We start from the raw sequence: 14674 nt of genomic DNA on the forward strand, positions 1-14674 counted from the left end.
ACATCGGTTGCAATAACGGAGAATAAATGCTATTCCATCCAGAATAGCAGCCATAAAATGTCATACAAGTGAAAAGTCTTGCTTTAAGAAACCTATGAACCATAATTTCACCATAAATTCAAAGGAAAAACTATATTATTACATTTTAAGATGCCATAGGCTTAGAAATAAATCTACAAAAGAAATATGAAAATTTATTTAAAAAACACTGCTGTTTCCTCCCAATTGCCTATTTTGCATCCTCAAACAATACTGATAAATAATTTTTCTAAACATATTCACCATGGCATGACTCACCGGTGGGTCAAATCTAACTTTCTCCATCCACAACAGTAAATTTACTATTTTCTTCATTTCATAGTTGTCAACACTTAGCAGTGGCACCGACTCCATGGGGCTTGAGGGGGCCCGTGACCCCTCAACAATTTGTTATGGGTGTAAGGAAAAAATGTGGCAGGCTTGTTGATTTTCCCCGCAATATCCAGATATCAAGATTCGAGTTATTAGGGTTCTAATTTTGATCTTCTAAAATGTTTAAAAAACTTAACTACTTATAAAATTTCACAAGGCAAGATCCCCGGTTTGGGCCCCCCAATATTTTTTGTAAGTCAGCATCCCTGACACTTAGCAAAATGAGTAGTCAAAATAACATAGTAACCTAGGGGTAATCTATGCGATGTGTCATTGAGGTCGCACACTCACCAGACTGGCCGGCTCCATGCAAAATGGCCGACCATCTGCAGCGTGGCCCACCGCTTATATGGCCTCCATTTGTTGGCCACCAATTTTGTGTAATAAGTGTTCATTCTGAGTTACTAAACCCTACAGTGTGACTCCACTCCAGAATGGAGTTTCCTAATCATATTCGGAAAAATCGGATTGGCACCACCACTCTCAGATGTCTCCACTTGACAACAACCTCAGTCTAACACTTAAGTTGTGAAAGTACGGAAATAAGTTGACCCAATTTCTGGCAGTGGGCCTGTGCCACATTCTTGAAGCACTGTACTAAGGAGGCCTCAAAATTAAGGGCCTCTAGTCATTGGGCAAGAGCGCTCAAAAGAGGAGTGAGGGAGTAAACGTGGCCTATGGCGATTTGTTGTATGGCCGGAGTAGAGCAGTTGAGTGTTCCTGCTGTGGTGACAACACTCCCATTTTTTTGTACAAACTTTTGCGTCCCATGCTGCTCCACTTCCCCTCTACCTTTGGAGAACCTTGTCATACACTCAGGAGAAGACTTCTCCGTATGAATAGAAGTCAAATTTGAGCAGTAGTAGGCCTCCTTAATGGAAACTCACATAATGATACATCTAAATCTACTAAGAGTAACAGACTCAGATAAGTGTAGATGGTGCGAGATGGGAGAAAAAACAACAACCCATCTAATATGCGAGTGCCCTGCAATCATGAGGACTTGGTATAGGCACTTGAACTCACCTTTTGTAGAGCCCAGATTGGAGACGTCTTGGCCTTCACTAAGGACGTAGGCCTCTATGGGTGGTGAATCATCAGTTGTTGGCACAATTGACCCTTACTGATGTCTATGTGCCCTGGGAGTTAGCCCCACTGCATTTTCAATCTAATCTCCCCATTACCTGCTCCCATTCCCAAAAGCCCACCCAAGTATGTTATCTACTCTAGACACAGGTTAAAAGATGAGCCTATACACAGACAGCCAAGAAATTTGCATAACTGAAGGTCATTCAACTAAGGTTCCACTGTAACTGGGACAGTCTGTTTTTGGTGTCCGTCAGATGTTTTATGTTTCTGAATTCTAGTTGTCTAAATGTTTGGTCTATGAATGATTTTCCACAGTAGCACTTTACTCGGTATATGTCATTGGTAAAAGGTCCTTTTTTCACATTAAGGATGACAATCTTTGTAAATAGACGAGCCTAAATAACAGCCACTCAAATGCCTGGAAAAAAATAGTTTGAGAAAAAAATCTGACCAATGAGGATGCAAGAAAATGCACCAGCCTACCACCTGCGGTATAAAGAACTAACCAGAAACCTGCAATAACTCCTCAAACCTGAAGATACCTCAGGAAATGCCAGCAGAACTGTCATTTTAAGATGAACAACCAATGTGGACGAAATCCTGGAAACCAAGCTAAAGCATGGGGAACCTTCCGTTTGCGGTTCTCCAATTAACAATTTCAGTAATATATCTCTAAAGAAAAAAAACTTACCAGCATTCCATCCCCCAACTTTGCGTCCCTTGCGTTTGCTTCTTCCTCCTCAGCCACACTTTCATCCACACTCTGCGTTGAGCGCAGGCGGGATATCTTGCGCTGAACTCCCTGGCGTATCCCTTTCATGCGGCCAACAAAAGAAGTTCCCGCCCTGCTTCCACCACTGCAAGCAGCTGAGTCCTAAAAGGTTATATAATAAAATTCATATAAGAAGTAACCATCAGGAGTAATGTTCAAGGACAGTAAATCCAAATGCCAATTTAAGTTGGAAGGAAAATATCTCTGAAACTGGTTTTCCCATTGTCTTACGAATTACCTATTATGTTATGATATTATAGTTTTCCATCTAAAACCATGAATCCAGAGCGAAGGAGGAGCAGTAAATGACAAACATTAGCTAAATTGTAGGGATAGATGGTTCCAGGATATTTTTCGGACCCAGATCCGGATTGGATGCTTGATTTTCGGAGCCAGATCTTCAGATATTTTTGGATCTAAATGCATTTTCAAATTCCTACTATAAAACGAAGTACTGATTCAAGTTTCTACTGGGTACATCAAAGGAGTGCTTTTTAGATTTACATACACATTTTTATGTTTTTGCTTGCGTTTGGAAATGAAAATAGATTTCAATCTTCTGATAAACCATTGAATAAATTAAATATGTATTCTTTACATAAATTTCCCCCAAATTTTGTCCTTTTCTCATCAAATACGGACTTGTGTTTCACCCTGAAATGCTTCAGTTGCAGTGAGTTGGATTTAGCACTTCCTCGCGATAGTTTCAAGTCAAAAGTGCAGGTACATGGTTCTCTTTATGTCAATAAAAATTTTTCTACCCAATGAAAGACATTTTTATCAGTATATCATTAAATTAAATTGCAACTAGGCAATCTGCAACATAATTAACGATGTTTAGAATAACATTAGCGTCACCTACGACAAATTGAGGGAACAGAATGATATAATCGCCCAGCGAGAGGAAGGGGTGGGCAGCAGAAGTGCGTAAAGGATAGATGCAGGGGAAGGAGCAAGCTCCCCCTGTCTTTCAAGCAATGAGGCTACAAATGAAAGAGTCAGGGATGAACATGTCAGATATTGCTATGAGGGTATCTAGACAAATGTGTTGTGAGCACAGGGGATGGCATATATAAAATACCATTTACCAGAAAGGGACACTAAAGGTCATTAGTCTCAAATGATGCCAATTTCCACACCTTCAGTGAACTTAACGTGATTTCTAATAAAAGTCATTTCCATTTTGCCTCTTCTCTACATTAGATTTACAGAGGCTTGTACACACCTTAAAGGCTATGTTACCTTACCTTATGATGTGCCATTCCATATATCTACCTCTGATACTAATCTTGGAGGGGTGGATGCCTAACGGAAACCCCCTCCTTCCAACTTAGGCTCAAATAGAATAAATAGAAAGATAAAAGAAGGACAAGGGTCGGTTATTGAGGGTTAGTTGGACATCATTGTTGTTGGTTGGTAAGTTGATTGTTGGTTGCTTGGTATTGGGATTCGTGGGATATTTGTTCATTGTTTTTGTTGCTGTTGCTGAGGATTTGTAGGGGATTGACTGCCTTGCTGCCCCTCACTAGTGTGCTTAGTAGGGCTTTTGTACACCGATGAAAAGCAGAGAAGAAACACACAGTAAGCCATAAACCATAAGAAGGCCCACTCAGAAACACTTGACTCCCTCTCTGCTTCTAGACTATATTCACTTATTCCACTTATTGTGTGCGCAAACTCTACTTTGTGCAATAAAATTGTTTCAAACTTTAGTGAAGTGCTCCTAATTTCTGGCCAGCTGACAACCCAACAAAGCCTCTGCAATAGAATGATTGTCAATCCATGTTGCGCAAGCACAACAGATGCAGCCAATAAAATGTCACGGATGCTCACCGGCTGCTGGGTGCTGCTGCTGCCGTTGTCTGGCCCATCCTTGCTCCCGCCCCTCGCTTCCCCCTCGCTCTCGTCGTCCTCCCCCCCTTCCCCTCCCACCTCCCTCTCCTCTTCGTTGTCCGAACTGTGGCTGGCTGAGAAACCCTCCTCGCTCCCTGCACTCACGCTCGCTGTACTGCGACTCTGCCAAAGAACACAACCATCGGAAACATGAAGAGAATGAAACTGATCATAAAGAATACTGAATATTGAACATTAACCCTTTTACTGCATTTGCCCATTTCAGGTGGGATGTACGAAGACTGCCAAGGCTATTTTCCGGAATTAGCAACATTTCAGGTTCGAAGATTTTCACGGCACTGATCAGATGATCTCTGCATTCTCTTCGGGTTTTCACCGCATCCGTTGGGTTCAACTTTCGACCTGAAGATGCAGACTGCAATGTCAGCAAAACTGTTGTCACCAAAACCCAACGGACGTGGTGAAAACCCGAAGGGAATGCAGAGATCAGCAACATTTCAGATTTAAAAATTTTTCACCTACTTAATTTTATTTAATAGGTATAGATTTTTTTCCCAATTATTAAGATATATTTAAATCTTATAACCATAGATAGATTATGGGTGTTTACATAAATTACAGCCGTTGAAAAGCCCAAAATCACAAAAAAAAGTGAAATAATTCGGGCCGATAAATCGGCCCCTGGCAGTTTTCGCTCAACCAGTAGTGGCAGTACAAGGGTTAACATTGAATAATAAAATTTAATCTATAGAATAATATTTGATACTAATTCATAGTAGACAAACTAGGTAAAAATTTTGAAAATAACGAGAGGATATTACATGGATTTAGAACTTGAGTTGGTCAATTTAGATATAAGAGGACAATGCCAGATCACTAAGTAAGCAAAGTAGGAAGTCCCGTAAGGGTCTTGTGGCTTTGAAGGATCTGGAGGAAACTTTTCCCTTTCCTTATAACATACCTCCCTTCTCCATCACCTCTCTTATCCTTCAATGTGTACCATACATTGAGCTGACTACAGGCCACCACGTGTATTAATTCACACTGTTTACTCAACATCACTCTTGGTACATATTATGTATTTTTCTCCAGGGTAAAACAGTTGCACTCATCATGTTAAAAAAACTATACAGTCATTTCACGCACATGGAATTTGAGAAATAGAGGAAACTTGAACACAAGAAAAAAGTATCAAGCAACAAACAATATGAATCATTTATTTTTACCCATTTATTTTCAATAATCTTAGCAGAAAACACTCGATTTAATTAAATTCAATGAAAATGTACATTTAATTAATATAAATTGTCCAAGTTAACATTTTTACCAATTTCAAGTACATATTAAAAAGAGGATACACAACATTATCCAAGCCAAGACCCTCCAGTTACCCTTTCACAAAATTTTAAACCTTTGTACAGGTAAGACATGTATTTCACCATTTAATTAGGTACCTACCCTAGTAATATATTATGGTATACTTATTATGGTAACATCACCAAACATAATCAAATATTTCACTTTTGTAAGCTTTACATTTTAAGACCATTCTATTCAGACCTGTATTTCACAAACGTTTTTGAAACATTCATAATGAGTCAAATGAAATTCAATTAGAATATTAGTTTTCCATTTTTTTCACAATAGAATTGCAAATTGCCATTTGATGGAAAATATTATTCTACATTCATTATTTCTGTGGTCTAATTTATGCTATTTATTGCTATTCACTGATTTTTAGTTTGCATGGTGATTGAAAAATGAAAACCAACCTGCCCAAGTCTATTTTACTGGTTTTAAATAATCTCCAAATGATGGTTTAGTTGTTCCTCAGGCATATGAGTCATTGTGTTTCCGTGTTTTCCAACAATTCTGGGACAACATCTCAAAAAATTGCTTGATATTTACAATCGTTTTGGGTAATGAAAATATTTCAAGTGAATGAAAATATTTCCTTATTAAACGAAGTATTGATTAAGTGTTTAAATCTTTAGATACTTGGATTGGTTATTCACCATCTTGTACACCTGATAGGTACAACTGTGTCACGGGGAGAAAATGAAATGCGCATTCCTGTAAACCATATCTTACTTGATATATTTAGAAGATAATTCATGCACATGGGGCCTACGGTTTCCAATGCATTGCCGGTATGCAAATATAAAACAGAAGAAAAATTTCAGGAAATTCCTTTGTTCTCTGAAAATGTGGCTTAGAACCTAGCAAAATATTGTGAACATATTAAAAATTATTACATAAAAAATGGTTGTACAGTACACTGCAGATTATCCCAATGGCTAATGAGAGACAGCACCAACAATCGGAAAGCACGGCTAACCCAAACTTTCACTTAACCCGTCAGCGCCCAAAGTGTTTTTAAATTCACACATATTTCACTTTAAAAAAATATGATACCTATGAGCTCAACAAAATGAACACTATTCAAACTGACTGAATAATAGAGACAACCTTCCACTAAGTATGTGCAGCAAAATGTACCCTAAAATTTACATATTAAATGCATTGCAGGAGTATTGGCTCAGCACTGCACTGGGTGCCACATGGCACCCGTGGGCATTGACAGGTTAAATGTCTAGCAATGCCTTTAATTTACCTAAAACATACACTTTATTATTATTATTTATGCAGCTATTCTGTTATTTTAGAGTGCTTCCCGGACTCAGAGCTTTCTTCGCCAGTTGGCGATCTTTTTAGCGGAGTGCACTTGTGCACTTCGAGGCTTGGAAAACAGGAACACGGTGCTCCCGTGAATGCAGCTAGCGCACAATCGCTTCCATTTTAAAAAGGGGATTCTAACGGAAATAATAAGCCCAGTGTATCCTCGTATTAATGCAGTAATTCCAATGATTTTGCGTCCGATTTTATTATTTTATAAAGATCGTGGGAAAAATCTGGAGTCTGCTGTAGTTTGAATCAATGTATCTTTCTTTGTATCTAATTTTTACTATTTATTTTTGCATTAGAAATTAAAGTTATGTATCATCTCAATACATCATGAAATTGTGAATTGAGCATTCAAGCAACTTATATCTGGCACTGTTGGTCTGTAACTCCATTTGAGAGAAACTTTTCATCTTCACTCTGTAAGTAATCTTAAAATACATCATAAACTAAAAAGATGACAAAAAACATCTTGATTTGCTACATTTGATAATTACTTTTTTACACTGCTGGATGTGAACCTATTCCTGTGAATTGAAGCGTGTAGTCCACTGTAAAAGGGGGACGCAGGTCGGAGTGAGTTCAACCTTTCTGGGACTTCTCTCCCCACCTCTCCCTTGCTTTGCTACTTACTCCAACCTCTCCATTTCTATTTCACCCTGACCTTTCTATTCTCCCCCATCCCCTTGGCCTTCCCATTTCTGTGGCTCTTTCCCCGGTGTCGTTCTTCCACAGTTATGCCTAGAGCCCTCTGTCTATCCCTGAGTTTTCCCATATCTTTTTAGTTGTTTGTTTTCTCACTGCCTCCCCCATACTCCTTCCCCAAACTTGTCACATCCTCCCCCCACCCCTTCCTCAAAGGCATAAATGTGATGTATTTATGTAATACAATGTTTTGTACCAGATGTAGGCTCTGTGAGCTGAACCACATCATATGCAATAAATATTAGTGGAAAAGTGCAACTACCTCATATTTCAATAGGACAGAATGATTTGTTAAAACACTTCATGTGAACCTACCGCAACCCTAATATGTTTAACACCTATTTCTGTTTCGTGAGGTACAATGCCTATGAATAATGAATAATAAAAAGTATAGCTGAGGGTGGATACTCACAGAATACCCCCCTCCTCCACTTCCTCCCCCTCTGCTCTGCTTTTTCTTGCGGTGTCTCCTTGCGTCCTGGCCCTTGTGATGGTGGTGAGAGTGGTTGGCACCCCTGTGCGCGGCGGCAGGTGACAACAGCCCCGCACCCTCCTGCTCAGAGCGACTCGTCTCCACGGACAGCGTCGACGCTACGCTCTGCACGTCCGAGCCCGCATAGTCCCCGCTCTCCCTCCTAGAGGGCGTGGGCGGAAGGGGCTGCTGCTGTTGATTCGGTATTAGGAGTGCGTGCCTCCGGCCGGGGCCGCAGACGTCACGGGGACAAAGAGTGGAGCGGGCAATCCACGGGGGCAAGACGGGCGGGCCTCCCTCCCTCGGCAGCGAGATGTCACCCGCCGATCGGAGAGAGATCACATTCTGGCCATGCTGGTCCGGTCGCAAGTTCAATGTGAAGCACACCCTGTACGCAGATACAAGTAAGGACAATTTTAACAGACTTGTGAAGAAATTGAGCAAAAGCGACTCCATCACCAATATGGTTACATAAAAGGCAAAATTATTCATTACCATTGCATTTACAAAAATGTAACTATTAATTAAGATAGACTAATTAATGTCTGCAACCAATCATTACTTTCTCAATTCTATAGTACCAACGTTTTCAGGCCAAAAATATTGTGAGAATATGTATAGTATATACCAATCCATATGAACTAGATTAATTCTTCAATATTAATACGCTGAAAATATTTATTACCTATATACATATGTGTATATTTTAAAAATAGAAAGTTAAATTTTTATCTTAAATAAAACAAAAGTTTCTCTTGTTATATATATTTCTTCGGACATTTACAAAATGCTGAAGGAAAGTAACAGTAATGGTATGTGCATATAAGTGTGCATGGTTCATTTAAATGTGTGTGCATAAGCATGGTTCATTTAAAAAATTATAATTGAATTTGCCTCTGACTTAAAAAATGAAAACTCACTACAACCAAGGCCATTTCATTTTTCTTGTTACGTAACGTCATGCTGTAAGGAACTCCATAGCAAAGATAGCTTACCCAGTGCTCAAGGTGTATCCCTATCATGTGTCATTGTTCTCATTAAATACGAGTGCATTTATCTCTATGCGCACTGCTAGGGCATAATTAACGGTAGCTAATTATAGCAGTACATAATCAATTCTTACAACAAGAAAATTAATTGCAATATCACACCCATTAAAACCCCATGTGATGTCATTCTGGTTCCCGCTTCCGCTGTGTGAGGTGACCTTGGGGCGAGGAAATGTGTGCCGCTGCGATGCAGGCTGCTAGCAGGTAGCACTTGGCTTGGCTTGAATAAGGATAATTAATACCTTATGAAACGAAGGAAACTTTCCGACCATAGGCAGTTTTAATAGGTGATTATTAAAATGTTTCCTTAACTCTGTGCCTCATGCATGTATTGGTAATCTCAGACAATGTAAAACTCCTGACTACTCGTATAGCATCTCGGCCCCTGTGACGTCACGTGAAGTGGCATCGCATGGCCGCAAATCTAGCCTTATTCAAATGAGGTTAAAATTGACCATTAGCATTCGTCTAAACTGGGATTTCTAAAGCCAAATAATTCGTGTATTATGAATACACAAATGGTGGGTAACTAATCGCAATCAATGCCTTTCGTTTTCTTTGATGAAGGAAACACTATTATGGATGATGGGTAGAGGCACAAAAAATGTTCACAATCAAAGTTAAGAAATTTATGCAGCTTTGCTAGCCATCATGAATCATCACCCCATGTGAGGTTCAAAATAAACATAGATGTCGTAATAATGAGCTGGTGGAGCAATTCAGCTATCTGGGCAGAACATTAGCGAAAAACAGACAGATAGTTGCTAATAGCAACAGTCTAATGAGATGACTGCTACATACCCATGAGACTTAAGAAAAGGCTAGTGAAGAGGCTGAACTGGAGAGTATAGTTATAGATTTAGGGCACAGAAATGTAGACACTTAGGAAGGAGGACCTGAAAAGACTGGTGGCTAGATATGTAGGTATAGAGAAGAATAGAGAAGGCGGAAGAATGTAGAGGAAGAGGGAGTATGAAGTACTGGACATTGTGGGTGAGGAGAGGCAGCTTCTAGATGAGATACGGAGGAGACAGAAGGCATGGAAGGTGCGAGTACTTAGCGGAGAGGGGATGTTGAAAAGAGTGTTAGGGGGAAGAATGTTAGGTAAGCCAGGGAGGAAGGAAGAATATGAGATAAAATGGCTGAGTAAAAGGGAGGAGACTTCATTGAAAACGGAGGAGGCAAGTCCAATTTGGATGGAGAGACAGGCCTGAGTAAGTTGAAGTATGATCCATGAAAACGTACTTTAACTGGTAGATCTCCTTAATTATAAAAATCATCATTTAAGGATAACTCAGGTACACACCATGAACATTTATTAAAACTACTGATAAAGCCTCTCATCACCATCAGGTCCACTATATTTACATTCAGGATGCCTCAGAAACATATTCTTCATTGTCTCCAAAGAGCAGCAATCGCTTGCCAAGCATATGAGTTAATGAGAAGAAACACAATCATGTAATTAAAGCAAAAAGTTATAATCTCCCTTTCACTATGTCTTGTATTTCAATGGGTAAATATGTAAAGCTTATAAGAGAGGAATCGGCCACATAGTGAATTGAGGATGAAAGTCCCATGCCTGGATAATTTGTAAAATGCCCCGTAATGAACCTGCTGAATAATTGAATAATAATAGCAGTGCATTCACCTTCCATTACTAGATCCTGGGATCCCACCATAAATAGGTCCAAAGCCACCAGCCTCTCCCATTAGGAAATCTTCTGGGTCGCTCTCATACGGAGGCTCGTCATACCAATGAGGCTCCAAAGCGGGATTACGATGAACAACCACATCGTCATCGTACATGTACGTCGTGTCGTCTGGAAGAAAACAGACAAGGGGTGAACATCAATACAAAAACAGCACTATTTTCAATATATTTGGCTAACAATTTATGCTGAATGCGATGACTTGAGATATTTTCCACTTTCAATCCACTCTCACAACAAATGAAGAGAATCTAATAAAAAAAACTTTCTCTTTTATCACCAAAGGATCCAATTTTATTAATAGAAAAACACGGAATACTTTGGGACCAAAAAATAAAGGAAAAAGAATGAAAAAATGATTTCATATCATAGCACTAATGGTTAATATAGCTAAAAACATTTAAAAATTAATTTAAAATTGCAAAGTACATATTTTGCGCAGAGGTATCTCCTATCATTTTATAAAAAAAATGAAAAATGCAGAGTTCACAGCTCAGTAATAAAGCAAGAAAACATAAAATTACCAGCAGACAGCATTCCTCTCCCTGATGGCCCTTGTCCTACCCTTAAAAGCCCTTGCCTGAGGTCCCGGAGTATCTGAGGATGAAAGAATAAATATCAGTCAGAGGTAAAAAAAACACTTGCACGGGACATGCCTGTTTTCATTGGGTGCAGTTGAATAAGAGCAGCTCAAATTATGGGATGAGATTTGGGAGAATAACAGAATCACTTCACCTAGCTTTTGATCGTGCACGATGTGGAATAGTTTGTAGATACATAAAATAAAATATTTCCAAGAGTGTATAACACCTATTCAAATCTACAGTTTTAATCCAAAATTTCATCCTCAATCCACAAGGTCAATGTGGATTGAATCCATAAAACATAATGTCATTTGAAAGGCCCTGGAGCTCTTCAAGGTTCCACTGAATAACAAAAGCATGGTGATCGGACCAGATGTTCTTTTATTTGCTAATTCATATTTCTTATAGATGAAATATTGGGTTTTAGTCTTCACACATAAAAAATTGCTTGTACTAGCAATCAATTTTTGTAAACAATTATTTTACCCTTAGGCAATATAATTTTTTAAGCCAAGAAAATGCATTTATCTCCCCGTCAAATAGATAACTCTTTCGCAACCACAACTGAAAAATTCTTTCACGACCATTATGTAATATTGACCAGTGCTGACTTGACCAACAGACTATCTTTGACATTAAAAGATGTACCTTATATGCATTCTGTTATTATTTTTTTCTGCCAAAAATAAATGGGTGTATCAAGGGCGAAGATTATTCGAGGTCCAACGTTATAGCTTTAATGCTATAACAAACCCATGGCATACCTCGGGTGGAAATCAGGAAAATGCTATTTAAAGCTCATTTAAAGCAAGGACAAGCCTGCAAATTAAAGACACTGCCAAGGGTCAAGAGGCACAACTTGCTGTAAGCGTTAGGTATTCATTGAGATCAGACATTTATGACACGAATCATTTAACTAGCTTTATGATTATATGAAAAAATACAAAATTTAGATTGAGTATCAAACACAAGTCTCCAGTTCAAGGATATAAAAATACTAGCGCATTTTGCTAAATAGCGCATTTCGGATATTTAATAAGCAAAATACTTTTCACTATATTTTACACCCCACTCATGTCTGCTTAAGCCACGAGGCTGATGATGGATTAAGGTAGAATCAGTGATCAGAATATTAAGATATGCAGAATTCTCATTGATTTATGAAAAGGGAATACAAATAAAGAAGCTCCTGAGCTGACTATTTGAGAGGAACCTTTATCAGGAGGCCCACATCTTTCCTCCAGATATCTAATATTTCACCTATCTCTCACCCATATATAGGAAATCGAAATTCATGAAAGGAAATCAGCTGATTGACGGCAAAGAAAGATTATATAAAAAATAATAATTTCAATATTCTTCCACTCCATCGTAAGTTTTAAGTAAGAAAACGAGAAAGTCGACACCCACTCTTCATGAGTTGGTGATGTCATGAGAGTTCTGGTTCAGTTGTGTGATCATGTTGAACCATAGACCTTGAATAACCATATCCTATGAGGAATACCATTGATCAAGGGATGAAGTCGCTCACCACAATGCACACCAGAGGGAAGCACGGGAAGACACTGCACCAGGCTGAGAGGTAATGATAGCCCACTCGATATGAGCTCGTGACAATCAGCTAATACTTGAAAGGGTAAAGACATGATTTTTCATCGCGTGTAGCTCAAGAATTAAGAGACGGAAAAATACGAGTCCCCTTTGTTCCAAACTGAATCACCATCAGCAAATAGAAGAAATTGGTGAACAAGCACTTTATAAAACAATACTTTCTTCCTTCATCTGTTGCCTTGGAATCTTCAACTTCCATTACTTTCTCTGTCTTCACTAGGCCACTAAGATTTTCTTTGGCCTATTAGGATGACAGGAACAGACAAGAGAGCGCCACCAGTTAGGATAGTAAATGACTTTTGGTTATAATTAGAATAATTTGGCAATTGGTAATACATAATTAGTGTTTGTATAAGTACTGAGAAAAAGTAACTGGGCTCAATTACAGCTACTTTGCGAGAAAAGTAACTAATTAAGAGTACTAATTTTTATTAAAGTATTCTATTGATTAAGGTAGGTTTCCATGGAGTGCTTAAGAAGAATTCCCGGAGCATCCCCTTACATCATGCACTTCCCTCTTCAGTGCACAATAAGACCTACTACCTTTCATTCTATCTAAAAATCCTATTCTTTTCCTTCCCCTCCCTCGTTTACCTAACATTCTTCCCTCTAACACTGTTTTCAACATCCCATCCCCGCTAACCACTCGCTCCATCCATACCTTCTGTCACCTCCGTATCTCATCTAAAAGCTGCCTCCCCTCACCCACCATGTCTAGCACTTCGTCGTTCCTCCTCCTATCCGTCCACTTCACCTTCTCCATTCTTCGCCACACCCACATCTCGAACGTCTCCCATCTTCTCTCGTCCTCCTTCCTAAGTGTCCACGTTTCTGCACCGTAAAGCGCTACACTCCAGATCACACTCTTCACTAAACTATTCTTTAAATTCTAACATAGCGAACCTCTCAGAAGCTCCTTTCTGAAGAGTACAAATACTGGTTTTAAAAAGTAATCAGAAAAGCTAAAATAACAATCACTTCTTGTAGACTTTAGAGACCACCTGGAAACTGTCGAATATTGGAGTAAAATGTGGAATAATTAAGTCATTGAAACTGCTAAAGTTGTGATGCATATAATTACAACTGGTGTAACAGAACAAGGGGTGTCATATTTTGTACCCATCATAAGAAGCCTACAACACAAGAGAGGCTGAACTAGCGAATTATGGGCTCAAATAAGGGACTCAAATAATCTGTAGGCCTGAGTAAATCAGTGAAATCAGCAGAGGCGGATCTAATGGGGGGGGGGGGGGGGAAGGGGGCACGCCCCCCCCCCCCCCCCCAGATCCTTAAAAAATATGCAAGATTTTTAATACGGTCCCATTATCATTGCGTTCGTTTGTATTACGAGGTATCTGTGATCCAGAACAAAATCCTGGATACGGCCTTGCTTGTGCCCCCCCCCCCAGAAAGAAATCCTGGATCCGCCCCTGGAAATCAGTAAAGTAATCGTCGATATCGATTACGATATTCGAATAATCGATTACGAGCAAATAATGATTACGACGAACGGAAAGATTCCTCTTTCACCGTATGGAGTAAATTACAAGTATAAATTACATATAGTAAAAGATAATCATTACCCCTGCAAATTACTGTAAAAGTAATCGTTGCAAGTAATCCGATTACTTTTACTCAATAACTTACCAAAACTGGCAATAATTAAAGAAAGGCGAGGATCAATGAAATGTATATATATTTAAAATTAAATGGCACAACGAGAATGTGAAGAC

At 39.1% G+C, this 14674-nt stretch overlaps 1 protein-coding gene across 1 annotated transcript in view; it reads right to left on the reverse strand.

The window, feature by feature from the left end:
• The window catches only part of LOC124160425, a 262640-nt gene that overhangs the window by 26499 nt on the left and 221467 nt on the right, over window positions 1-14674 (reverse strand). The window contains exons 8-12 of the mRNA XM_046536282.1: window positions 11271-11343; window positions 10686-10857; window positions 7926-8373; window positions 4106-4288; window positions 2192-2374 (exon numbers count right to left, since the gene is read on the reverse strand). Of these exons, the coding sequence (XP_046392238.1) occupies window positions 2192-2374; window positions 4106-4288; window positions 7926-8373; window positions 10686-10857; window positions 11271-11343 (1059 nt within the window). The remainder of the gene's footprint in view (window positions 1-2191; window positions 2375-4105; window positions 4289-7925; window positions 8374-10685; window positions 10858-11270; window positions 11344-14674) is intronic.

This window comes from Ischnura elegans, chromosome 6 (genome assembly GCF_921293095.1).
Source record: "Ischnura elegans chromosome 6, ioIscEleg1.1, whole genome shotgun sequence".
NCBI lineage: Eukaryota > Metazoa > Arthropoda > Insecta > Odonata > Coenagrionidae > Ischnura > Ischnura elegans.